Genomic DNA, 27,624 nt, shown 5'->3' on the forward strand with positions numbered 1-27,624 from the left:
TCTGGGGGACAGTCAAATGAAACGAGAGTGTTGCATCACCAAGGCCTGAAAAACAATTAGGCAGCTTTTGCCGCCAAGCTCATCTACCATCAGAGGGTCTGCCATCTTGGTCCTTCCAGGGACCTGGCCAATTCTTCTCCAGGGATGGTTTTGGATAGGTTTCACTCCCTCAGCGCCCTGGCTTCCTCCAGCTGGGAGGCTATCCACACTCCAGAGAAAGCCTCTCCCCCATTCTTAGGTGTGATTTGTGTGCCACACTAATGAACCGCTCTTACAGATGAGAGAGGAAAGCCAGCTGACCCGGGAAAATCAGCCTGAACCCAAAGTCTGAGCCTCTCTGGCAGGGTGGACCTGATGTGTGGCTCCCTACCGCCACCCTGTGGTGGCTCCGCGTCAGTGACTATGAGCAGCCACTCCAAGGATGAAGGTATTTTTTGGAAAGCAAACCTCAACCTTGGGGGAGAAGGGGAAGCCAGGAGGCACCTCTTTCAGGCCAAGCCAGTATTGCCAAAATGGTGACTGTTGTGCAATGACCAAAACCATTCCAGAGAAGAAAAAAATGTATTTCGCTCCCAAACCACCAGATTATTTTGGACATGGACGTGTGCTAAGTAAGCAAGGAACCAGTCTCACAAGTGAAAGCCAGGGATGAGCAGGGGCGGTCAGTGCACTGAATTCAGATGAGGTCCGAAATATCAGCCCGGAGATCTCGGTGCCGTCCACCACTGAAGCAGGAAGTCCATGAAAAAGTCTGACATCGTGGCTCCCCCAGAGGGCTCCCCCAGAAGGAAGGCCCTGAGGATCCGGGCTCTGCAGAGCCAAGAGGGCCACCTTCCCCAGGCCCCACCAAGCCTCTTGGGTGGAAGACAGAGCCCAGGAAGGCTAGAGGAAGGGATGGATGGGGAAAGACACAAACACAGAGAGGGGATGGGGAAGGAAGGGGGAGGAAGAGGGAAACTGCTGCGACGAGACAAGTTTTAAAGAGGAGCCTTGTTAGGGAGACGGCAAGATCAGATGAGAAAAACGATGTCGTCGGAGACCATGACCTGGTTATCGTCTTGCATCTTGTTCAATGCAGCCCGGACCTCGGCGGGGGAAAAGGGAGATTCGTTGTCCTGATTGATGGATTCTGTGAGACGGTTCAAACCCACAGACTGGGCATGGGAGGTCCGAAATACTTCCAGGAGGGCAACCTTGAAGGCCTTCAACCTGCCCGAGACAGAAAAATCAAGCATTACCGTTGGAACGGGGCTTAAAGGGAGAGTGAAAGCTCCCTCCTTTCCTTCCAGAAGTGGGAGAGGACATCCACGGTCAATATATTTTTATAACATTTATATGTTTTTTTTGATAAACTGACTTTTTCCCCTCCTCCTTTTTATTTTGTCACAAGGGGGAGACAGAGTGGCCTGGTGGCTATAGAGTTGGACTTGGGGGCCAAAATGACTCCCCTCTGACACACACTAGTTGGGTGAATACTCTCGAGTTCTCCGGGGAACTCTACAATGGTACCAGGCAGACAGAAGTGCTGGCCTGCCCTCTCTCAGGGAAATCAGAGGTCCAGATTTTGTCCTTACAAGATGCCCCCTCAAGGAAGCAGGGAAGATCTGGAAAGGAAGGCATTATCAAGACAAGAAATTAAAATATAGTGGTTCCCACTTATCCACAATTTCACTTTCTTTTTTTTTAAGTTTTGGGTTCTTGGGGGGGGGGGGGGATGGGGGAAGCCACATAGCACCAAGAGGAGGGGCAGGAGCAGGAAGGGACAGCACATATAGAGAGGGCCAGGAGACATTCACTGACATCCATGGTTTCAGTCTTGGAATGTATCCGCCACAGATACTGAATTACATTTTTAAAAGTACATAGGAGGTCTCCCTTCAGGAGAATTGAGGAACTATGGAGGCAGAGTGGTCAATAAACTCTTAAACAATCATCAATTTGCTGGTTTTGTGTAATCCCCCCCCGCAACCCCCCAACATAGGATTCATCAAGGACCAAGAGGCAGGAAGTCTATAAATTCTTTGTTGGTAGTTTTCAGTCATCTCTGACTCTTTGTGCCCCTATTTGGGGTTTTCTTGGCAAAGATGCTGGATTGGTTTTGCCATTTTCCTTCTCCAGCTCATTTTATAGGTGAGGAAACCGAGGCAAACAGGGTTAAATAATTTGCTCAGGGTCACATAGCTACTAAGTGTCTGAGGCTGATTTGAACTCAGGAAGATGAGTCTTTCCCATTCCAAGCCCAGTGCTCTATCCACATCTCCTAGTTGCCCTGGTCTATAAAAAATTATGATGTAAAGAATGGATGATGATATAAAAACAAAAAGTAGCAATACAGCTGATCTAGTGGAGCTTTCAATTCCAAATTCATTAAAACCAGATGCAGAACTACATAGATTCAAGACCATTTAAGACACTATCTCCCTCCCTTCCTCTCTCTCTTCCTCCATTTTTCCTCTCTTCCTCCCTCCCTCTCCCTCCTCCCTGTCTCTCTCCCTTCCTCCATCTCTCCTTTCCCCCATCTCTGTATTTGATCACATAGACACAGCAGCCCCTGGCAGTTAGTTTCCTAGCCAGCTACTTCTTGGAGAGGCGTTGATTCCTTTGCTCTACATTGAGGTTCCTTGTCACCAAGTGAGCCAGCCCTGGTGAATTTATTTTCATTCATTCACTCATTTATAATTATTCCCTTCCCTTACAGTTATTTCCAACAGGGGGCTTCCTTGTGACCCCAACAGGCTCTTCTTCCCACAGACTGCCCCATCATCTCCTGGTGAGCACCCTTTCATCTCTCTGGGAGACCCCGCTTTGAGTCCTTCTTAATGAGGATCTATCTCCGCCTCTTCGGAGCTTTCTCAGGCTGACAGCGACTTACAAAGCATCCAAGGATCCAAAGCAGAATACATCTTAGAGTACCTCTAGTCCAACTTCCTCTCTTTACAGACGAGGAAAGGGAGGCTCCGAGGTGAAGTGACTGGCCCAAAGTCATCCTTGCGATAAGTCCGAGGCAGCTCCAAAACTCACTGTGTGTGTGCCCTCAGAGAACAAGTGCCTTCCCTTTGATTTTCTAATCACAAAAAGGAGTTAGGGTGCAGGCAGGCAGCTACCTGGCACAGAATAGAGTCCTTGGCCCAATGTCTAGAAGATCTGAGTTCCAATCTGTCCTCAGCACTTCCTAGCAGTGTGACTGGGCAAATCACTTAGCCTTTTTTGCCTCAGTTTCCTCATCTGTAAAAACGAGCTGGAGAAGGACAGGGCAAACCACGCCAGTATCTTTGCCAAGAAAATCCAAAATGGAGACACAAACATTTGGACATGATTCAAACAAATGACAACAGTAGGATATGAGAAGAAAGGAAAGTAAGGTAAGAATACAGGACTTGTATAGATAAGGGTTACAGGATCACTGATTTAAGGATGGAAGGCACTCTAGAGGCTATCTAGTCTAAGTTTTTCATTTTAAATATGAGAAAACCGAGGCTTAAAGAGGGAATAATATAATGGTCAAAGAGGTAGAGCCAAATCTCACCTCTGATATAAACTAGGTAACCCTAGGGAAATATTTAATCTTCTTCATCCTCCATGTTGGGAGAGTGAGATGGCTCAGTGGATAGTACCAGGCCTGGAGTCAGGAGGACCTGGATTCAAATCTGACCTCAAACTGAGTCTCACCTGGATTCAGTCAGCTCTGTCTTCTGGCCTTCTTTGGGTTCCTGGGGTTCAGGCATCTTTGGGGTATGCACTGTGGGGGATGGGGGGGTTGGGAGAAGGGAAAAGAGAACAAATTGAAGCCAAATTTATAACCAGTAGGAATAAAAGGTCCCCTTGATTACTTTGTATAAAACTGACTCACACAGAGGTCCCGCTGAATCTGGGAGAGGGCCCAGTGGCCTGAGGGCTGTAATATTTATTGGGAAGGGAAATGAGATTGGAAAAATGGGGATAATGGGAGGTTTGTATAGGGGTAAGGAGGAGTTAAGGGGAGAGAGGGAATATCGCTTGGTGAGACAAGGGAGGGAGATACCCCCTGCTGAGAGGAAACAGCAGGGGTCCGATAAGGTCTGTTTTGTCTAATGAATGACTGAAGCTTCCTCTGTGACCAGAAAGATAGTCCACTTATCTGACTGCGAATTCAAATAACATAAAGTTTAATAACCAGTTGGGATTGGAGTTTTTCTCAGCTTCAGACCTGAGGCCAGGCCCCAGAGGCTGGCGGAGGGTTTGTCCCACTCCCATCTACTCTATATCAGTCCTTTTTTGTTTTTTAGAACTTTAGCAGTAGACAGAAAGCAAACAAGAACAATTCTAACCTTTAGAAGCCTGTGTCTTTGGGCTGAACCAAGAAGAGCATGCCACTCCAGACTGGGCTGAACAAGCTCCTCTCTCCTCCAACCCCAGGACACAAGACTCCCACCCCGCAGGAAGGAAGTGCTAGTCACAAGACCCAACTGCCACTCTCAGTTGCCCCTTCCCCCACACAAACTGTTAGTCTAGTTTCCTTTCCACATGGCTTCCATGATGGAGGAGAGAAAGGACTAAAGGCAATCTAGGGTAAGGGCTGGGGCAAGGTCCGAGACGGGGAGGGGAAAGGCTTTTGCAAGAAGAAATCAAGGAAGACCAGACACTCTCTGGGGCTACAGAAAATCAGATGGGACAGAACACCAGAGCCCAGTCTGGGGTGGAAAAGGGCAAAGGGTCTGCCTTCGGGATGCAAGCCCAGCAACCGGATGTCCAAACTGGGGGCGGGCACTCACCCTGGGGCATTTCCTCTTCGGTGTCACTGAAGTCATACGGGTCATAGGATTCTCCTTCTTTCACGTCTGAGCCATCAACCTTCCTCCTACAGAATGGACACAGGTTAAAAGCATTACGTCCCACTTTCTAGAGTTCCCCAAATCCCTCCCCTAGGAATATTTGATCATATGCATCTGGAAGCTTTCCAAAGATTAACTGAGATCCCAAAAAGTCATCCTTCCCCAGTTGCAAAATCACAGGCAGCAGGACCTCCATCTGGCCTAAGCCCATCGCACCATTTCCTGGGGATCAAGGGATCCCGGGGGTAGGGGAAGCACGTCGAGAGGAGCCTTCAGTGTCTTTCTTCTCTGGTGACCCGGGCCTGAGATCCGACCAGGAACGGCCCAGACCAGCTTGCTCCAAAGAAGCAGCAGCCAAGCGCTCCTGAGCAAGGGGAATGCCATTCCCTACCCCACCCCCCAAAAAAGCCTTTTCCTCCTCCCGTGTCCTCTGCCCCACTTACTTCTTCCTCTTCTTCCTCTGCTCCTGGCCGTCCTGCATCTGGTCCTCTTCGTCCTCCGTCTCAGACTCGTCCTCATTTCGCTTCTTTCGCTTCTTCTCCTTCTCTAGGACCTGGGACCCAAGCCAGGAGTGAGAAGCCAGAGAGAGGCACACATCCTCCCGGGATGAATAACAAGACCGCCCTGCTCCCTGGGGTCTCAAGGGTCCCCACAACACCTAACTCCTGGCATTACAGCAAGCAAATAAAATAATGCACCTAAAAAGCCTGAGGGTCGGCGTGGCCGAGGGACAGAGCTCAAGCCCGGGAGTCAACGAGTCTTCGGTGCTAAGCCCAGCTCTGGCATCTACTGACTCTGACATGGGGACCTTCCCACACAGACGAATATGTGATGAAACAATGAGCGCACCTAATACAGATGCCATGATAGAGACATAGTAACACTTCAGGACAGCTAGGAGGCACATCAGATAGACTCAAGCCCAAATCCAGCCACCCCAGGCACTTCCTAGCTGTGTGACCCTGGGCAAGTCACTTACCCCCCACTGCCTAGCCCTAACTGCTCTTCTGTCTCAGAACCAATACACAGTACTGATTCTAAGATGGAAGGGAAGGACTTAAAAAATAAATAAATGCAATATGTGTATGTTTCTATATCATATCTAAATACATGATATATAATACAACATAATGTAATATGAATTTTATGCCTGCATACTGTAAATACATTTACACACAGAAATGTATAAAGTGTGTCTAGGCAGTGTGCACAGATGTGTGTATTATACATGTGTGTGCACATGTAGCCACAGATCTTAGAGGTCATCAAGGGGGAAGACTTGCATGAATTAAAGCACAAGGAAGTGAGCAGAAGTAGAATAATTTACACATTAACAAATCTTGCCAAGATTTAAGAACTCTCATCAGTAGAATATCTATCACAATTCCCAGAGACCAATGATGAAGGTTGCTTTGGAAAAGGAATACTGAATTCATAAGAAACCTTTCTTAAAGCTCAGCCAGATTCTAAGGTAAAGTAATTTATTTTTCAGGCCTCAAAACATCTATTGGTCTGACTTTTGTTAAGAGGCCAAGAGAAGATCCGCTCCTTATTTATTTGTAATCAACAACTCTCTCAAGTAAGAAAAGTCAGCAAATTCCAGCTGCCATGTTGGACTAGAGTAAGCCAGTCAATGTGGCGAAGAGCAAAGGATGCATTGGTGTCCTTCATGATGTGAACAAAGACCTGCCTCTTCCTGTGATGAAGCAAGGAGGGAGGAGTTGGGGTCCCTAAGTCCACCTCCTTGGTAGCCACTGACCAATTAGAGATGTTTTACTCTGTCTTTTGTTCTACTCTGTGAAATGGGACAGTTTCACTGCCTTGAGTGGTCAATTAATAAATTAACTTAAAACTAAGAAATATTGCCTCTCAAGAATTTCATTCATTCCATTATCCACCTCCTAATAGAAAGGTGATAAACTCAATATCCATGAGGAGACAGTTTTGGCCATGGCCAATGTGGAAATTTATTTTGCTTGACTATGCTTATTTGTTATAAAGTTTTTCTTTTTTCAAGAGGAATTAGGAAGGAAAGAAAAAAATTCTTTATAATTGAAAACAAAAATAAAATTTAAAGAGATGTTTCTATGACTATATGCAGGTCTCAGGTATAGATTTAAGTCTTGAGAGGAACTGCAACTCTTGCTCATCATTGAACTATCATTCCTATCCCAACCCTGGTTCTCACTTTCTTGAAGTAAGCATACTGGACCAGTTCCACAGCATCTTCGGCATCCTGAAGCTCAATAGTCTTGCTCATCCGGGCCTTGGCATGGGCAGTGGCCAAGCGGATGAGGGTCTCCAGAGTCCGGGCTGTGACTGGGGATGTCTGGGAGAAAAAGGAACAAGGAGTCAGTTTGAGTCATTTATGCTCCTGAGTTTTAAGGAGACAGTTATCATTCTCAGCATATGATGTGAGTTAATGAAGAGGTTTGCTTAAAACTCCATGGGAAGTCAGTAACAGATTCCAACAGGGAATCAAGAACTCTGGATGCCTCAAAGAGGGGAACGGAAGATCACTAAGAAACAAGAGTGGTTTTTAGATGAAATCTAAGGGGAAAAAAAATTAGTTGAAGATCAAGGAGATTCTCATTGCTGTCCATAAAACGGAGAGGACACAATAAACAAAGTTTAATTCAACATGCGTTGGAATATAGGAAATAAAGGGCATACAAGGAATAATTTTAGGGCAAAGTTTTTAAAGAGCAATGAATACAGGAATTTTCTAGTTTGTATGGACCCAAAAAGATCATTTAACTCAAACCCCTTATTTCACAGAGGAGGAAACCAAGACACAGAGGTGTAGCTTGCCCAAAGTCATACTGTAGCAGATTTAGGCCCAAACGCCTCATTTCTAGCTATGTTATGGAATGCCCTTCTCTTCTACCTACATTATGCTATCTCACCCAGAATATGGAGAGTTCTGGTTAACTCAATATTCTGGTTAGCCAAGAATTTCCTTATATACCAAAAAGTGCATGTTCAATTAACAAAGAATTAAAATACAATGAAATACACAACTCAAAATAATTGCACAAACATTTAATCTTCTTGCATTTTCAGAATCTTACAGGACTTTCTGGGTCAAATACACAGCAATCACCATTGTGCTATGCAAAAGGGAAGACAAACTTATTTTGGTTTTCTAGATGTTTAAATTCTACCTTGTAATACTTTAATATGGCAAAGAGTAGAGTGTAGCATGGCTGGAAAAGAAAGAGTCCAAAATGAAGAAGATGACAATCCCACCAGACTGTGCCCCAGTGAGGCTATATTTGGTGTATGATATTCAGGTCAAGGCGTATTTTTTAAAGAAAGACGTTAACAAACTGAAGCAAAAAAAAGAAAGAAAAGTGAACAAGATGGTGACAGGTCTAGAAACCAAATTTTTATACAAGAAATGATAGAATTAGGAATCAATGTAGCTAGATGGCTCAGTGGATAGAAAGCCAGGTCTAGAGACAGGAGATCCTGGGTTTAAATCTGACCTCAAATACTGTCTAGCTGTGTCAACCTGGGCAAATCACTTAACCTCAATTGCCTAGCTCTTACCACTCATCTCATCTGGAACCAATACTTAATATTGATTCTAAGACAGAAGGTAAGAGTTTTTTGTTTTTTTTTTAATGACAGAATTTTGTGGATTACAATTCAACCTTCCCAATAAAGGAAGAGCTAAGTATCTTCATTGTTACAATCAGGAGATAGTTAAATCCAACCTTCACAAAGAGAATGGAATCTTTAAGCTGGAAAAAAAATTAATACTATACAAGCTATGTCTTCAAATAGTTGAAAGACTATCCTTTCAGAGACAGATAAAACTTATTCTGTATAATTTTAGGAGGTAGAACTAGGACCAATGAATAGTTAAAAAACCATAGGAAGGCAAAACATTGGCTCAAAATAATGATGAACATCCTAAGAATTACAAATATCCAACAATGAAATGGGCCAGGAAACAGAGAGAAAGAAAGAAGGGGGTAGGGGGTGGGGGGGTTCAGAAAAACCTAGATAACTTATATAAACTGATACAAAGTGAAATGATCCAGAAGAAACAGGAGAACATGGTAAACAGTTGCAGCAATATTATAACAATGATCAACTAAGGAAGACTTAGCTACTCTGATCAAGACAATTCTAAAGGACTTATGCTATCCACCTCTAAAGAGAGAACTGATAAAACTCTAAAGCGTAAATTAAAGCATATATTTTTACTTTATTTTTCTTGCCTCCCTTTTTTCAGGCAATATGGCTAATATATTGTTTGCCTTCTCAATAAGATAGAGGAGGAATGAAGTGGGAAAATAAAATGTTTTTAAATGAATGTCAAAATAACAAATTTTTAGAAATGTTTATTCTAATTTAAAAATTCTAATTATCTAGTTTAATCTAATTTAAGTCCAATTATGATTTTATGTCACAAAATAAAGATGTTGGGTTAGTTATCTATCTAACATCTAAGGTTTTTTTGAGCTCAAAAATTCATGGCTAAAATAGGATAGGTTCCCAAGAGAAACAATGTTTGGAGATTATCCAAACCCTACCAAAACATGTCCCTTGGAATCAATCAGATATGAAAAACTGGGCTGAACAGTTCAAAGGTTTGGCTCAGGATGCCAATGTTCTTAAAAAAAAAAAATGAGAAATATAGACTCTATCCTAGAACATGAGGTTGTAAACCTTCGAGAAGAAAAAGCCTGGGGAACAAAAACGTTTCAGTTGTAGGTCCATCCCTCACCCACTCATACCCTTCATAGCCCTCCAGTGCCTGGTCCTCTCCACGACACAGACAACCCCCACAACATGAGTGGGTTTACTCACCCTGGCCACATCTGAGCTCATGCTGTCTTGGCTACGTAGGCGTGAATACTCATCAGCAATGTGGTTGGCTGCCTCCGGAGTCAGGACAGGCTTGATAATTTTGGCCACATGAATGTATTTCTTCATGAATGCTGCACTCACTGTCTTCTCCCTGGGCACCCAAAAAAGCACCAGTGAGACAACCCTCGCCTTGATCCTCGGAGGCCAGAGAGACTTAACTTGCAGTCCCACCACCTTCGAGGAAGTCCATGAATAGATTTTAGAGGGGTTGGTGAACTTGGAGGGAGAAAAAGATTTCAGCCTTCATTTTTAGAACCTTTGGTTTCCTTTCCCATTCTATGTATTTTATTTTATTCAGTTAAAGGTATTCTTTTTTTTTTTTAAACCCTTACCTTCCATCTTGGAGTCAATACTGGGTACTGGCTCCAAGGCAGAAGAGTGGTAAGGGCTAGGCAATGGGGGTCAAGTGACTTGCCCAGGGTCACACAGCTGGGAAGTGTCTGAGGCCAGATTTGAACCTAGGACCTCCCATCTCTAGGCCTGGCTCTTACTACACTGAGCTACCCAGCTGCCCCCCCAGTTAAAGGTATTCTTTGAGGCTTCAGCAGACTGCCGAACAACTGGAAGATGTTTATTCTTATAGTTTTAGTAATAGAAATGATCTTATCTTGAGCCGTTCACTTTTTCCCAATTCCTTTGTTGGATTAGACATGGCTTCTGATCAGTTGGTCAAGAGGAAAAGTATACCATCTAGTCTTTTTTAAAAAGCAAATCAAATTTTCTGTGACCTCAGCTTCATGAACATGATGCTCTTCACCAGTGCCATTTTGGTACCTTAGTCACAGGACAAACATCTCTGTCTCAGGGGCCAGACTGCACCATGAGGCATCAAAGTGGCAGAAAGAATAGAGGTCAAATCGAGAACTCCTGGGCATAAATCTAGTCTCAGACACTTTCGTAGCAGTGTGACCATGAACAAAATCACTTGACCTCTGTCTGCCTCAATTTCCGCCTTCTGAAAATGAAGATGATAATTGCATCTACTTCCCAAGGTTGTTGTGGGAATCAAATAAGATAAAAAATGTGTAAAGTGCTAAACATAGTGCCCAGCACATAGGTGGCACTCCATAAATGCTATTGTTGCTATTATTATTATTCATTTAAAAAAAAATTAGAACCCTTACCTTCCGTCTTGGAACCAAGGCAGAAGAACAGTAAGGGCTAGGCAATGGGGGTTAAGTGACTTGCCCAGGATCACACAGCTGGGAAGTGTCTGAGGCCAGATTTGAACCTAGGACCTCCCGTCTCTAGGCCTGGCTCTCAATCCACTGAGCCACCCAGCTGCCCCTATTATCTATCTATTAAAAAAAAAAAAAGTAAACCTTTATCTGGCATCTTAGAATCAAACTAAGTATCAATCCCAAGGATTAGGCAATTGGGGTTAAGTGAGCGAGGAAGTGTTTTCAAGCCAGATTTGAACCTAGGATCTCTAGGCTCTAGGTCTGGCTCTTTATCCACCGAACCACCTAGGCAAACCCCTATTATTATTAATCTAGGGAGCAAAAATTAATAATAATGCTCACTTTCTCTTCTTGGTCCCATGCAGGAGGTTGTCGTGCTTCTCATAAATTGGTGTCTCCTGCTGGTCCTCCAGGACAAAGTTGGGATCATCTGTTGCAAGGATATCCACGGCACTGCCCAAGGGCATGGCTGGAAAAACCAAGAAAATAAGCACAATTTCAAACTATGTCCAAAAAGACACTAAACTATGCATGACCTTTGACCCAGTAATCCCAATCCAAGATGAAAAGATCAATGAAAGAGGGAAAATGACCCATATAGTCATTCCGCTCTTGTCATTGTGTCAAGGAAGTTCATCCCCTCCCCCTCCTGAGTAGCCTGACCTGTCCATCAAACATTCCTGACCTAACACAGTTGCACCCGGTTTGCGTCCCTGTACGTCAATAAAAGTCAAGGCTTTGGGCTTGAGGAGAGGGAGAAGCGAGAAGAGCACAAAGAAGGAAGAAGTCGAGAACAGAGCAGACAGGTGAAGGGAAGGAGGAAGGGACTCGCAGGCTAGGCACCACGTGCTCAGGTTACTTAGAGGAATAATTGTCTACTCTTTCTAATAAACTTTATAAAATATATATCTGGGTAGAAATATTATTTAATTCATACATCATCCAGTTATGTCCAACTCTTCTACCCCATTTGAAATATTCTTAGCAATGATTCTGGAGTGGTTTGTCATCTCCTTTCTCGCTCGTGATACAGATAAGGAAACGCGGGCAAACAGGGTGAAGGGACTTGCCCAGGGTCACATAAAAAGTATCTCAAGTCAGATTTGAACTCAGGAAGATGAGTCTTCCTGGTTTTAGGTCTGGCACTCTATTCACTGAATCACTTAGCTGCCTGGGTACACATTACTTATAGCGGCATTTCTTCTTATGGTAAAGAACTGGAAATGAAAGGGGCTCCCATCTGTTGGAGAACGGCTGACTGCACTATGGCATTTGAATATAATGGTGATAATAAATGGTATTCAAATATAATAATGTTGATAAGTGGCATCTGAATAATGGTGATAGACAGTATTTGAATGTAATAATGGTGATAATAAATGGTATTTGAATATAATAATGATGATAATGAGTGGTATTCAAATGGTGATAATAAATGGTACTTGAATATAATAACGGTGATAATAAATGGTATTTGAATATATTATTAGTGGGTATAAGAAAGGATGAAAAGGACATCCAGAGGAACTATGGAATATGAGCATGAATTGATGGAATAAAGTGAGGGGAACCAGGAGAATGATTCATACAGTAACAAGAGCACTGTAAAAAACAACTTGGGAAGGCTTAGAAACTCATTTTGGCCACAGCCACAGAGGCTGAAGATGTTCTGGATTGGGAAAGGGTACTTTGGGTGCCACAAAAGGGTAGAGGAGAGCTAGCCAGAAAGGGATGTGCTCAGCAGGCACCCACATCAGACAGACTCCTGGATAAGAAGAAAGGCAATGACAGCCGTCTACGAGTTCAGTAAGCAGGACTCCGTAGCACCTTCCCCAGGAAGGACCATTCTGCAGGTGAGGGGCTTGGGAAGGTGGCTGCCCTTCCGGTCAGTTCAAACTCCAAGGAGCTCCAGCTCTTGGTCTCCTCTGCTCCCTAATGTTCCAAGAGAGACAGGAGACAGGCGCAGCCTCACTCACTCACCATCCCCATCCTGCTCCCCAGCTGCCCGGTATCGATGCATCCTCAGAACGTGGTCTGAGATCTCTCGGTCCTGCTCAGGATCCATCTGATCCAGCATGATGAAAAGCAAGTCAAATCGCGACAGTAAAGAATCCTGTAGGCCAATGTTCTCCATGGGGGTCTTGTACTGATCATACTGGGAAAGAGAAGGAAAATGGGAGATGAAGGTGCCATGGGGAGACCCATAGGATCACGGAAGACTTAGGAGTCAGAAGAGGTTCTAGAAGGGCATCTAAATACACGTATTACCCAGTGGAATTGTTTGTCAACTCCAGGAAGGGTGGGAATATGAATCATGCAACTGTGTAATTAGGAATCTTGTACCTTTGAACTACATTACCCAGCACCCCACTCTCCTCCTGTCATTATGTACTGATGTGGGCAGGATATAAATTCTCCCCTTTTCCACCTAGCTTCTCTTTCCTTCCTGTTGGAGGCTTTGGTGGAGAGGGCTTTTTTGAGCAGGTAGATTAGCTTAGGCACATGGTTTTATTTTGTTAGATAATTACCTTTTTATTCCTTTACTTCTAGTGATTATTAATAAATGTTATAAAATATAATATTTGGAGTTATTTTATATTAATTTTAATTTTACATAACTATGGGGAAAAAAGGTTAAAAATATTTTAAGGGGCAGCTGGGAGGTCCTCAGTTCAAATCTGGCTTCAGACATTTCCCAGCTATGTGACCCTGGGCAAGTCACTTAACCCCCATTGCCTTAGAACCAATACATAGTATTGATTCTAAGGTGGAAGGTTAGGGTTTAAAAAATAAAATCAATCAATAAAAATGGCAAATCTTAGAAATCAGGTAATATTACTTTTTGAGTTCAGGGCTCTAAACCCACCTACCATATTTTTGGCCTAGATAATAGCACCAATAATAGCTACCATTTATATAGCACTCTTAAGGTTTGAAAAGCATTTTATAAATATTCTCTCATTTGATCCATCACAACAACCCTGAGAAGTAGGTGCTATTATTATCCCCATTTTACAGATAAGGAAACAGAGGCAGGTAGCAGTTAAGTGACTTGCCCACTGTCAAATGGATAGTAAATGAATGAGGCTAGGATCCACAGCAAGTCATATAACCTGTGCTTGCCTCAGTTTCCTCAACTATAAAATGAGGATAACAGGCCCTAGCTCCCAGAGTAATTCTGAAACTGGGATGAGACGGCACTTGTAGGGCACGTAATACATAGCCCACTCACTTCCTTTTTCCTCTTCTCTCTAACCTAAGCTGACCTGAGATCTTCCCACTCACCCTGCCATAGACGGGGTTGGCAGCCGCCAGCACGCTGCATCGGGCATTCAGACGAGCATGGATGCCAGCCTTAGAGATCGTGACCCTGCCTTGCTCCATCACCTCGTGGATGGCTGTACGGTCAATGTCGGACATCTTGTCAAACTCGTCAATGCAGACGACCCCTCGGTCAGCCAGCACCATGGCCCCTGCTTCCAGGCGGCGTTCCCCTAGACAGAGGAAAAGAAGGAGAGAAAAGCAAGCCCCAAGCTTTAGATGAGTCACGGAGGACAGGAAACACCTGGAAACAAGGGTGGCTTTCCTTAGACAAGATCATGGGAGTCCTTCAACAACAAAAGAGTTTCCCAGCAAAAGTCTAAGCCCTTCCTTTCTATTTTAACATTATTTTCATTATCCCATTTGGAAAGGACTCTAGTTCCACATGGTTGACATCCTGAGATTTTCACTCCATCATCGTCAAGAACCTAAAGATCATTTTAAAATTAGGAAAAAATGGGAGGAATGAAGAGAAAGAATCGAGGGTAAAAATTATCTTTTTCTCATCAGTTAACTATCTTGATACAAAAGTAAAAACATTGTCTAATAAATGAAAAGTTATTGGGGAAAAATCTAAAATCTGATCCCACAAAAAGAAAAGGATTTTGCATGACCAAAAATAATGTATTCAAAATTCTAAAGGAGAGACCATTTGAGAGCAAAATCTTCCTATAAATGTAGTCTGATATCCTATTTAACTTAAGTCCCCAAGCAATTCTCTAAGACTATAGGTGGCAAAGCAGGTGACCGTCTGCAAGGGTAGAAAATATTCATGAAGTCACAGGTGTAGTTAAAATCCCAAACCAATTCTTTTCTCTCATCTGGCTTGCTTTCCTAGTCTATAAGTCTGTTCCACCAATATTTTCTCCCTCTTCCATTTTCTTAGCATATCCCTTGCCTGACAAGCTTCCTCCAAAAGCTGTTCAAAATCTTTTTCCAAGAGTCCTGGTCCAGTTTCAGGAATGGGAAGGGAAGAAGGGAGGGAGATAATCTGGATTTTATAATTTCAGAAAACTCATTTATAAATTTGTTCTTAAAATAAAAAATAAAATTTTAATGTTAGGATGTTTTTAAAAAAAAATAGTCCTCTTCCAACAAATATTCCATTCTGAAGATAAAACTAATTCATCGATTGCAATGGTACCATGACTGAATTCAAATCTGCCTATTCAGCCTTCTCTCTTAGTCCTCTTCCCACATAAAAGATCAACCCTTCAACTCCCCTGAGCCTCCCTGACCCCTTGTTTTCTGCACCCAGGCCTCACCTGTCTCTTGGTCAGTGGTGACAGCGGCGGTCAGACCCACCCCAGAAGAACCTCGGCCGGTGGTGGGGATCGCCCGGGGAGCTGTGCAGAGCACGTAACGGAGGAGCTGAGATTTGGCAACTGATGGATCTCCTGAAATAAGAACAGGATGAGCAGAGTCCCAGAGGACCTTTAAAATACAATCTTATGGGGGTGGGGGGAAGGGAGATGATGGGCTCACAGCTGAGTGGCTCAGTGGATTGAGAGCCAGGGCTAGACACAGGAAGTCCTAAGTTCAAATCTGGCCTCAGACACTTCCTAGCTGTGTCACTTAACTCCTATTGCCTAACCCTTACAACTCTTCAGCTGATACTTGTATTGATTCCAAAATGGAAAGTAAGGGTTAAAAAAAAAGAATGTTGCAAAATTATACAGAACAAAATAGACCCCCAAAGGAGAGTTATAAGACACTTCCCCTTGCTCTTCTGCAAAAGTAGAGATCACAACTATTGAAATTGCCTATAAAAGAAGATTTTTCCAATGTCTGAATTAGTTTTTTCTTTATGGTTTTCTCTTCTTTAAAAAAAAAATCTGTTATGAAGGAGAGTTCTAGGTTTTATTGTTTATAGTTCAGTCATGTCTGCCTTTTCCTAATGCCATTTGAGATTTTCTTGGCAAAGACACTAGAGTGGTTTGCCATTTCCTTCTCCAGTTCATTTTACAGATGGGGAAACTGAGGCAAAGAGTTAAGCAACTTGCCCAGGGTCACAGATATAAGAAGTGTCTCCACGCAGGTCTTCCTAACCCCAAGCCCACCACTCCATCTCCTGAGTCACATAGCTGCCCTGTCGCTTGAGGGCAGAGGAGGAAATAAAGAGGATATAAAAACAAAAGCTAACCATAAAAATCTATTTTTAAAACAAAATAACCCTAGGACCCAACGATGTCCCCTTTCTTCCATCTGTACCTTAGAAATGTCAGTCCCCTAAACACCACAGTCACTAACACATTCTCTCATTAGATTCTCATAGGACCTCTCCCAGGACCAATCAGACCTAATTTTAGGGATTCTCTGTGTGATCATCCTAGCAGTTGGTAGAAGGCAGACGTGGCCACCATAAACCTAATCCTTGCAATTCCCATCCACAAGATGAGGCTGGCCCACAGCTCTCCCCATCACTGACACTCCATCTCTCCTAGCTGCTTATTTCCACTGAATCACAGACTCTCGCCTCTAGAAGGGCATCTCGCTGGCCAAGCTCACCATGCAGCCACCTCATTGCTCCTTCTGGCCTGCGAGCCCAGGACGGGTCTATTTATCAAAGCCTGGTCTGGGGAACGGCAGAGACACCCAAGGAAAGGGCTGAGAGCTGCCTAAGGCTGGGTCTCAGCTCAGCCAGGCTCGGTTCTTACCCTACAGGCAAGTCTCTCACCACTCCTTTCCCCCGTCCCTACCCTGTTTAATTTAATGCTATTATGTATTCTTATTTGTGTTTCCCAACCTTCTGCATTAGCTAGCTAGAAGATGTTAACTTCTCTATCTACAACTTCATATCAGAGGTGGGATTTGAAACAGTGTCTTCCTGACTCCCTAATCCAGCTCAAATCTGATCTTTTAAAAAACATTTATTAGCTGTAGGATCCTGGGCAAGTTAGTTTATTTCTGACTTCCTCAATTTCTCCATCTGTAAAATGATAAATAATAAATATTTTTTAATTAAAATATTTTAAAAGATAAAAACAAGTCCCTTTCAAGATGGTTGGGAGGATCAAATGAGAAAATATTTATAAAGAGGTTGGCAACTCTTAAAGCATTACATAAATGCTAGTATTATTACTCTACTACCTGTGTGATTTTGAACCTGTCACTTCACCCTCTAGGGCTTCTTTTCCTTGCCTACAAAATAACAGAAAGACTAGATTTCTAAGGTCCCTTCCAGAGCTATCTCCTATCCTATCCCACTTAATAAAATAGTAAATCATATATAATAAACAATATGTAATAAGAAATAATAAAATCTCAGAATACTAAGAAAACTGTGGGTAGAAGAGTAATAAAGCATCAATCTCTTGGGAGTTGAAGGGGAAAACTCCTTAAGTGGAAAAAAAGTTAAGGTTGGTGTAGAGCATCATCCATCACGAATCTAAGAACTGCAAAAGCTCCCTGTTCTGGGAACCTAGCACATTATGCTCAAAGAATGTAAAATGATCCTTTACCTATCAAAAGAACATTGATGTCTCCACGGATGCGGCTTCCGTTCTCTAGGACCTTCTCCACTCCTCCGAGGAGCATGCACAGGATGGCTTTCTTGATGTACTCATGTCCATGAATGCTGGGAGCCAGTGACCTAGATAACTGATCAAAGATATCCTAGGGGAGACACACATAGAGTGGGAGAAAATAAACAAAAAACACAAAATTACTAATAGAATGTAATCTCCTTGAACACAAGGACTTGGTCATTTTTAGCTTTGTAACACTGGCTCGTAGCACCCAGTAAGGAATAGCAAGATGGCGGCAGGGGATGGAGTACAGAGGCAGGAGTTAAGAAGAGTAATATTCCTGAATTAATATCTAGCCACAGACTTACTATGTGACCCAAGGCAAAGTACTTAATATTGTTGGCCTCAGTTTCCTCATTTTTTTCCAATGAGTAGGAGAAGAAAATGGCAAGCTACTCCAGTATCTTTGCTAAGAAAACCCCAAATGGAGTCACAATGAGCAGGACATGACTGAAAATGACTAAATAATAGAAAACTCACAGGAGACACATAATAAATGCTTGAAATTGATGATACATTTTATTGAATACTTTTTGGTTCCTTGGTGTTGTTGAGCTAGCTGTTTAAAGAAAAATAAATTTACAAATGGTTCCTGGCCTCAGTCTTCTGCCCTAAAATCAAATGCACAGACCAGAATTTCTATGGCAAAAGACCAAGAGATGAGGTCTTCTCTTCATGTGCCAACCCATTTCCAAAAAATTCACATAAAATTCAAGGAAATAATGTTAGAGTAACTTTAATAAGAGTCTCAGAAGAAGTCTAGAAATTGTAGGGACATTGAGAGCTTAACTAATTTCATCTCTCTCCATATCTTCAGGCAAACCACCCCCCTAATCCTACTAAAGATCTCTGGGAAAGATTTCTAAAAGAAATCCATAACCTCTCTTAGCTATTCATTCCAGCTGACAGAAGAAAGCATGTTACTTTCCAACACAAAGACATTAAGTCAATGGAAGTCTCCTTTTACAAATGGATGCAGTATAAACAGAAGGTAAACCTTATCCTTCCTGTCTTAAAAATGAAAGGACAACCAATAATTTAGCAAAGTTAAATAATTAAATAGGCAATTTTAAATAGCAATGCATCAGTACTTTTCAAAATATCAATGGGCTTCTTTGTAAGATTCAATGAGGCAGGGGCAGCTAGGTAGCTCAGTGGATAGAGTGCCAGGTCTGGAAAGAGGAATTCAAATCTAGCTTTGGATAATACTTCCTAGCTGTGTGACCCTGACCAAGTCATTTAACCACTATTGCCTAGCCCTTACTGCTCTTCTGCCATGGAACCAATATTTAGCATTAGTTCTAAGAAAGAACATAAGATTTTTAAGAACATAAAATTAATGTGGGAAAAAAACATATAATTTAGAACAACTATATTATTTCCTTTAAAATATGAAAAGCCAAACAAAGACAAAGATTCTAAAGAGAAGGCCTTTTGTTGGTCAAGGGAAAAAAATGATTACTATCAAAATATCTCTGGCTTTTAACTAAGGGAATATAATCTGGCAGTGTCTACTCTTCTGATAAGGAAGAAGCAGGGGTGACAACATGAGCATGGGTGATGGTACAAAGGCAATATCAAAGAAGCAGCAATTCTGTAGCATCAAAAGTAGAGTTGCTCTTCCACACTGTGATGTCCAGCCATGTATGTTCCTTATGTTTTGATTTGTGACAGTGTGATCCACATTTATTGGGCAAATGTTAGATGACTACTTTTCTATTTATTAAATGCCTACACTTAAATAATTTTTTTAAAAAGGACTTTTTTTTTCAATCAAAGAGGACCTCATCCTCGATTTTAAAATATACTATAAAAACTATAAAAAAAAATCACTTTAACTGAACAGAGAATCCAGAAATGGAAACTAGCATAAATGGTGATTATTAAACTCAGGCCTGAAAACATTAGAGAAAGGAATCATTATGCCACTAAAATTTTTGATAAAACCTGAAAACAGAATAGCAAAAAATGAGATTAAAGACACTCAACATAACTTCTATTATGATAAAAACTAATTTGATTCAAGATCTACAAACTTGAAAGAAAAAGGAGAAGCACATCTCTCCCAAATGTGGTGAGGGAAAAATATATTCTTAATCAGAAAAGCCTAATTAGGAAGGAATATGTCCTTTGGACATTTATCCATACTTCACAGAATAATTAGTGCCTGGTACATATTAAGTGACTGATAAGTTTTTATTGGCTGCCTGAAACGAAATTGATGGAGCTGAATATGCCAAAATAAAAGAATTCTGTGTAACAAACAAGTGATGTTTCCAAAATAAAAAGAGCATAAGGGGATAGCTAGCTGGCACAGTAGATAGAGCGCCAGGACTAGATATGGGCAGTCCTAGGTTCAAATCTAGTCTCAGATACTTCCTTGCTGTGTGACTCTGGGCAACCCACTTAATCCCATTTGCCTGTCCTATCTATGGCCTTCTATCTCAGAATTGTTACTAAGACATTAACAGTTAAAAAAAAAGAAAGAAAGAAATAGATGGAGGGAGAAGAACTTTTACAATAATCATTTTGGCATTCAAATCTTTTAAGAAGAGCCATTGCCCATTAGAATGTTCAGATACTTACTAGCTATATGACTTCATTTTTCTAAAGTTTCAGTTTCCTCATCTATAAAATGAGAGGAACTTGACCTTTAAGGCCCCATCTAACTGCAAATCTAAGATCCAGCAAAATGGTCAAAAACATGAATAATTCAATGATATAATAATGTAACTATATAATAATTCAATAACTCAAAGAGGAAAGCAAAATTGCTAATAACCCATGAGAAAAGTTACTCAAATTCTCTTGGGATCAGAAAATTAATTAAAATAGCTTGGATACCACATTCTATCAAGCACAAACTGGCAAAAGCAGCTGAATTATAAAATGTTAATATTGGCAACCCATCAGGGAAATAGGCACTTTCACATTGTCAGTAGAAGTATAAATTAAGAAAAGCTTTTTGGAGAGCAATTTAGCATCATGCAAGGAAAATTGCTAAATTTTTCATATATTTGGATCCCCAAATGCCATGCTGCTAAGAACTAGATGCCAAGGATTTTATCAAATTTTTAAAAATATATTTAATCTTTACAAAAATATTCAAATCCACTTCATTCCAGGGGGGAGGGAGGGAACCTATTAGTCCAATGACTGAAGAATAACTAAATGATTTTTAGTCTATCAAGGATGCAATGGATACTATTATGTCACAAAAATAGTAAAATACAAAGGAATATGGACTCTGTTGGTTAGTCATTTCAGTTGTGTCCCAACTCTTCCTGACCCTATTTGGGGTTTTCTTGGCAAAGACAGTGCAGTGGTTTGCCATTCCTTCTCCAGCTCATTTTACAGATAAGGAAACCGAGACCAACAGGGTTAAGTGACTGACCCAGGGTTATACAGCTAGTAAAGTCTGAGGCCAGATTTGAAATCATGAAAATGAGTCTTCCTGACTTGGAGCCTGTCATTTTATCCAATGGGCCACCACCAAGCGGCCTTTAGGACAAGGTCATAACATAAACGAAGGAGGACAGAATTCAGTGGTTGTTTTACATAAACAATATGTCCCAAGATCCTTTGCATTAAGTTGAAAATCACACATAATAGCAAGCCAATTTAACAAGTATTTCTTATCCAAACATACCGGTACACTTTATGACTTTTCTCAGGCCTATCAGGGTGGCCAGCATTGCTAACTAAAGAGTATTCATGAAACAAAGAGAATCTCTGCTCCTGCCCAGTGTGAATTTTAAAACTGCTCCACCCTACTCAGGCTGTACTTTAGATTTAGCCATTTCCTGATTAGTAACAATGGAGATACTTGGTTTAACAGAATCAAGTCTTGGGAACTCTACATTTCTCCACCCTACTTAGTTTAACAAGATCAGGCATGTCTGCACCATACTCAAAGATTTAATTTTCTGAGAAAATGGCCTTCAATAGACATGTGCAGAAAAAGCGGACAGACCCCTGGGCTGTCCTAAGTCAAGCTAAGCTATCATTGATACAGATGAGATGCAGGAAAGTGATATAAAACTGTCTATATAAGGCACATCACTTGCTCTCTTTCTCTTTTTCCCCGGAGAGGCGACTCTGGCTGGCAGTGTGCTAAGCGTTCCAACATCTTGGCATGGTGGCAGCTATTCTGGGTTTGGCAGTGAGTTTGCCCTTGAGCTGATTCAGGTTCAGGCATCTTAGCTGAGCCCTTTGGAGTTCAGGCTGATTCTTTCCTCCTTACTCTTCAAAACCTTATCTTCCTAGAGCCTCTGGTCTTCCTCCTGGCACTAGCCAGGCGGGAGGAATCCTACACCCTTTTCCTTCTTTCTTCTTAATTTCTTTCCACTATATCAATTAAATCACCATAAATTTCCAGCTGACTTGGTTATATTTCTTTTATATTTGGGATATACATGGCAACCAAATAATTAACATAGTTTAGGTCACAATGCTAAATTATCCTTTACACCAGACACTTGTCATAAGCAAGAACTCTGGACAAAGCCTGAGGCAGGAGCTAACATTTGGCACAACACAATGTTGTGTTGTGGAACATTTCTCAGAACTAGAAAGATTGGACAAATTGCTTCAAGATTTCACAGGGCTTAGGAAAACAGAATTTTTAGCCAGCCATTAAAATTTTTTATACAGTTTTTCTGCCTTTGTTTTTTTTCAATTACTAATCCTGGGCACCTGAATTAAAATAAAGTCTTCTAGTAAGCTAAGGGTGGGGATTTTGACTATAGGAGAAGGAAAAAAACCAAGGTCATTGAAATGGAAGGAAAAAAGAAAAAAGGGACCAAGATCAGATAAATGAAGGCCTTGGAGAAAGTCCCAGACTCAAGTACAGACTGTCACAAATTAGCTGAATGACCCTGGGCAATTCAAATACCTACTCATTGCCTCCAGGCAACTCTCAGTGGCAATGAATGGCCAAGAAAGAGCAGCCCAATCTAGTAAATATAATAGCTAGCATTTACATAGCACTTTAGGAGTCCAAAGACATTTAAACCATCTCATTAGGACCACAAAACAACCTCAGGAGGAAGCACAAACTCCAGATACCAAGGGGCTCCTCACCAGGAACTCCTAAACTAAGGAAATAACAGGTCTAGTTAAAAAAAAAGGGGGGGTGGAAGAAAAAGAAAATTTACAAAAGTTATGTATTGTCTGTTGTTCAACTCTTCATGACATCTTTTGGGGTTTTCTTGGTCAAAATATTGGAGTTGTTTGCCATTTCCTTCTCCAGTTCATTTGACAGATGAGGAAGCAGAGACAAACAAGGTTTAAGTGACCTGCCCAGGGTTACACAGCTAGTGTCTGGAGTCAGATTTTAATTCATGTTTTCTAGACCCTGTTCCTTTTCCATTTCCACAGGAGTCACCTAACTGCCTCCATATTTTCTACCAAAATATAAATATTTTCCATTCTCAATTCGATACTTCTTATTTGTATTCAATGAAAAACAATTAAAAATTTTAAGACAGTCTTTTCAAAAAAACAATAAGTTTGCAATTGGGTAAGAACTTTTTTCACTTATCCTTCAAAAAAAAATATACACAAAGAAAGCCCTGATGTGCTTTTTCTAGACTCATGGCATGTCTTAAACTTTATTCCATCACCTACCTAGCCTATATTCCACTAGTTTCCCCCAAATTAAGCAAATGGTAACTATCTCCATAAAAGGAAGAGTAAGTCTATTCCTTAGAGGAAAAGATTAAAACCAGAGAGAAAAATGGAGCCAGCTCCTCCAATTCCCAGAGAACTCCCACCCCCAAAGTCTTCCTAAAAACTTCCTCTGCCTTCCAAAACACTTAAGTCTATCCCAAAGCTCTCTCCTACCTTGGAGCGGGTCTTGCTAAACTTCTTAATCTTGGCGACATCTTCAGCAGAAAACATAGGCTGAACCTCCTTGCTCATCAGCTTCACATTGCAGGCAATCAGGATAGTCCTAGAGGAAGAGGATGGATGGTTGGAGGGACACTATTCATCAGTGCTGAGCATTCAGCAGCATCCTCTTTTCCATCAGCAGTACTCCTGGGGAGAAGATGGCAGCTTCATGCCTCCATATAGCAAACTGCCAAAAACCATCCCAATTTCAGGGAGCATGAAGTGCATGATGCTGGATTTGGAGCCAGTAAGAGCAAGGTCCAAATCCTGCCTCAGTATTGAGTGTGTTCACCTATTTCAGTCGTGTCTGACTCTCCGGGACCCATTTGGGGATTTTCTTGGCAATGATACTGGAGTGATCTGCCATTTCCTTCTCCAGTTCATTTGACAGATAAGGAAACTGAGGCAAAAAAAGATTAAGTGACTTCCCCAGGATCACATAGCTAGTAAGGGCAGGGATTGTGTTTTGCCTCTTTTTTTGTACTGCCCCGGCACATAGTAGCCACTTAATAAATGTTTATGATTAACTGATGGATTAACTGAAAAGACTTTGCTCAGTAACTTGTCACACAACCCTGAGGATGAATGTGCATTAATTAATGGCTCTAAGTTTGGTTTCCTCTCTGGCTGGTGGTTTTTCTCTGTCCTTTGAGCTCAAGAAATCCTCCCAAATGTCAGACACGGGGTCAAGGATTGACAAGAAGAGCCAGGTCTCCTACCAGGGAGATATTATCACAAGATTGGGGAAAAAGAGGACAAAAAGCAGACTGCCACTTGCTCCAATGTTCTCAGTCTCCACAACTGCTTTACCTGAATGTGCCCGAGGTGTATCCTCCTTTCTTTCCTGGAAGACAACGGTAAGTCCCCACTACCTGGATCCGGTCACCAGGCTTCACTTTGTCTACAAGGTCATCATCCAGGATGACATCCACAGAGCGGGGCAGCTGGCCGGCAGGGGCCTTTTCAGGCATTTCCTGGATGGTGATGGTCTGGTGGTCTTTATACACTGAAAGACCATACTCTGTCTCCAAAGGATTATTCTCTTCATCCTAGAAAATAAAGGCAAAGACATATTTACTTACCCTTATTCCCAGATAGCCAGAATTAAATTATCAGGTCATCTAAATCTAACTGCCTCCCCCTACGGGGGAAAAATGCTACCATTTTTTTTCACCCTATCCCATGTGTTTATAAATTGCATAATTAATATAAGCATAATTAATACAAGCAGCCTGACCAAAGTAGAAAAACAATGCTAATTGAGACAATTAAAAAGCTTCGGAAGTTGCTGGCTACAAAATAAACCCACAAAAAACAACAGCATTTTCAAGAGGTGATAATAGAAAGGGAAAATGCATCCAAAATATCTACAAAATGAATAAAACAAAGAACATCAAATCCTGTCCAGATTCAATTATAAAGTGCTCCTTCAAGAAATAAGTAATGGAGGAACATTCAATGCCCACGCATGATATAATATTATAATAAAAATAACAACATTACCAAAATAAATGTACAACTATACCACAGGTAGCTAGGTCATGGAGTGGATAGAGTCCTAGACCTAAAGTCAGGAAGACCTAAATTCAAATTCAGCCTCAGAAACTATCTGTGACTAAGTGAGCCATTTAACTTCTGGTTGCCTTAGTTTCATTTTTAAAATCTACAAAATCCCCATCTATAAAATGGGGATGATAATAGCCCCTACTTCTGAAGCTGTTGTGAGGATCAAAAGAGATAATATTTGTGAAATGCTTAATATAGTGCCTGGCACATAAAAGGGGCTTAATATGCCTATTCCCTCACTCCATGTAATGTTTTACCAAACTATCAAAGGGAAGGCTCCTGTGTAGAACTTGATAAAAATAATCTAACAACTTATCTGGAGGTATAAAGGATCTAGGATACTAAGGGAAATAAAGGGGGAAAAAAAGTAGAAATTAAGAAGGAAAAGCACTTTCAGACCTCAACTATATAATAAAGCAACAGCAATCAAAATTATTTGGTACTTATTTAAAAATAGAGACAAAGATTAATAAGACAAGGAAAATCAGAAACAATGGAAATCGGTAACTCAGCATTCAGTAAACCAGAAAGAACAAAAAAGTTCTATATAAAAAAACATCCATGTTCTAGGCTCAAAGTGTGTCCAGCAGTCCATTATCCTCTGGGTAGGCTCCTTTTTGCCCTCCAGTCAATTTCTAGAAATCAAAACCCAAATATTTCTCTTTCTTTTTCTATTTTCTCCTTTTTCTTTTTTCTTTCTCTCTTCCTCTTCCTTCCTCTCTTTTTTTTCTCAGCCCTGTGATTCCATTAGGAAAAGAAGCTCCTAAGGAGAAAAATGTCAACCTAAACACATCACCCATGCTCTACACCTTATAATTCATCCTCTTTAAGAGTTGCCCAAGGACACCAAGAGGCAATTGGCTTGCTCAGGGTCACCCAGGCAGTATGTGTTCAGGAAGAGAGGCTTGAACCTCAAAGTCTAGCTTTCTCTACATGATACACTGCCTCTCTGATACCCCCAAGCACATCTGATGAGAAGGGATGGACGACTCTGACCTTCCCTCTTAAGGAGGGACTATCCACTCAGTCCCTTTACCTTGGTGGGGTAGACAGAGCTGGAAGGAAAGGCCACCAGTGAGGTGAGATCTGTGTAGTTCCTCTCCAGGGTCTTCTTGGTGGCAGGGCAGTAGTGAACACTACGGACAACCTTGGGTCGAATCAGGGAACCTGGAAGGAGAGAAGGTGTGTAAGACCAATACACTAGATGAGATGGATGGGAAATTCAACTCCTTTACATGTAGGATGGCTTCCTCTTCCCAACCCAACCTCAAGACTTCCTCCCTTCCTCTTCTACCCCAAGAACCAGCTCCCAAGGAGATGAGAGAAAGCAGACCAAAGAAAGTGGCTCTCCCTCTAAAGTTTTTAAAATGTGGCTTCTTACCCTATTATTCAAGCTGGAGTTAATCCCAATCATTTTCACTGCTCTGTTCTAAGTCTTCAAAATTTTGCATCCTCAAGCTGCCTAATTAAGCTTTCCCCAGGGCATAAGCCTTTAATTTAAGCCTTCAATTTATTCCAAGAGTGCCCAGCTAGTGCCCTCTATTCTGACAATGCCATCTGGCCCCCTCACATTTGGTGACGATGCCCTCTACACAGACGATGCAACTGAGGAAGCAGGAGGTGAGGGTCCGAGGAGAAACATGCTTGGAACCAAAGCTGCCCTCCAGACCAATGTAGAATTCTTCATACTGCTTCGCATAGGTGGCATCAATGGAGGCCACAAAGTCCTTTAGGGCACGCTGGAAGGCCAGGAGTTCATCAAAGGCATTGTTAAGGAGCCTGCAAATGGGACAAGAAGAAAAAAAATGTAACTGAGAGAGGAGCAATCTCCCTAAAAAAATACTGATTCTGGGGGTAGTTAGGTCTAGAGACAGGAGGTCCTGGAATCACATCTAGCCTTAGATGCTTCCTAGCTGCGTGACCCTGGGGCAAGTCACTTAACTCCTACTGCCCAGCCCTTACTGTTCTTCTGCCTTGGAGCCAATACACAGTATGGATTCTAAGACAGAAGGTAAGAGTTTAAAAAAAAATACTGATTCAAATAGAACCCAAAAGATCAGAACTAGATCAAGAATTTATAACTAAAAGGTCATGTAGCATAATATAATTCATATTTATAGGTGGATTGAAATAGATATGAAATATCCATATATTTATATAAGAATTGAATAACTTAAATTATACCTTTATATCTAATTTAGATATAAATTATTTATATTATAAATCATATTTTATTTTATTTATATTTAATTTAGAGGTCACCCAGTCCAAACACACTATATTATGAGTGACTTACAGAGGCCCAAAGAAGTCGAGTCACTCACCTAGGGCCACACAGATATTAAATAGCTGATGTGAAATTTGAACCCAAGCCTCCTTGACTCCAAAGGCAATATTCTCTATCTACCTATACACTCTACTATCTTTCAAGGACTTCCTCCAATC

The 27,624-nt window shown here is 41.6% G+C and overlaps 1 protein-coding gene across 1 annotated transcript in view; it reads right to left on the minus strand.

Moving 5' to 3' along the window:
* Window positions 1–542: 542 nt before the first annotated feature.
* MCM3 (minichromosome maintenance complex component 3) overlaps window positions 543–27,624 on the minus strand; it is a 33,211-nt gene continuing 6,129 nt past the window's right edge. Inside the window, exons 3-17 of the mRNA XM_001363989.4 lie at window positions 26,750–26,958; window positions 26,216–26,346; window positions 24,424–24,662; window positions 23,566–23,674; window positions 17,656–17,809; window positions 15,460–15,591; window positions 14,159–14,367; window positions 12,854–13,028; window positions 11,216–11,342; window positions 9,633–9,783; window positions 7,000–7,140; window positions 5,255–5,364; window positions 4,752–4,837; window positions 3,670–3,739; window positions 543–1,209 (exon numbers count right to left, since the gene is read on the minus strand). Of these exons, the coding sequence (XP_001364026.2) occupies window positions 1,011–1,209; window positions 3,670–3,739; window positions 4,752–4,837; window positions 5,255–5,364; window positions 7,000–7,140; window positions 9,633–9,783; window positions 11,216–11,342; window positions 12,854–13,028; window positions 14,159–14,367; window positions 15,460–15,591; window positions 17,656–17,809; window positions 23,566–23,674; window positions 24,424–24,662; window positions 26,216–26,346; window positions 26,750–26,958 (2,242 nt within the window). The 3' untranslated portion in view covers window positions 543–1,010. The remainder of the gene's footprint in view (window positions 1,210–3,669; window positions 3,740–4,751; window positions 4,838–5,254; window positions 5,365–6,999; window positions 7,141–9,632; window positions 9,784–11,215; window positions 11,343–12,853; window positions 13,029–14,158; window positions 14,368–15,459; window positions 15,592–17,655; window positions 17,810–23,565; window positions 23,675–24,423; window positions 24,663–26,215; window positions 26,347–26,749; window positions 26,959–27,624) is intronic.

This window comes from Monodelphis domestica, chromosome 2, assembly GCF_027887165.1.
Source record: "Monodelphis domestica isolate mMonDom1 chromosome 2, mMonDom1.pri, whole genome shotgun sequence".
NCBI lineage: Eukaryota > Metazoa > Chordata > Mammalia > Didelphimorphia > Didelphidae > Monodelphis > Monodelphis domestica.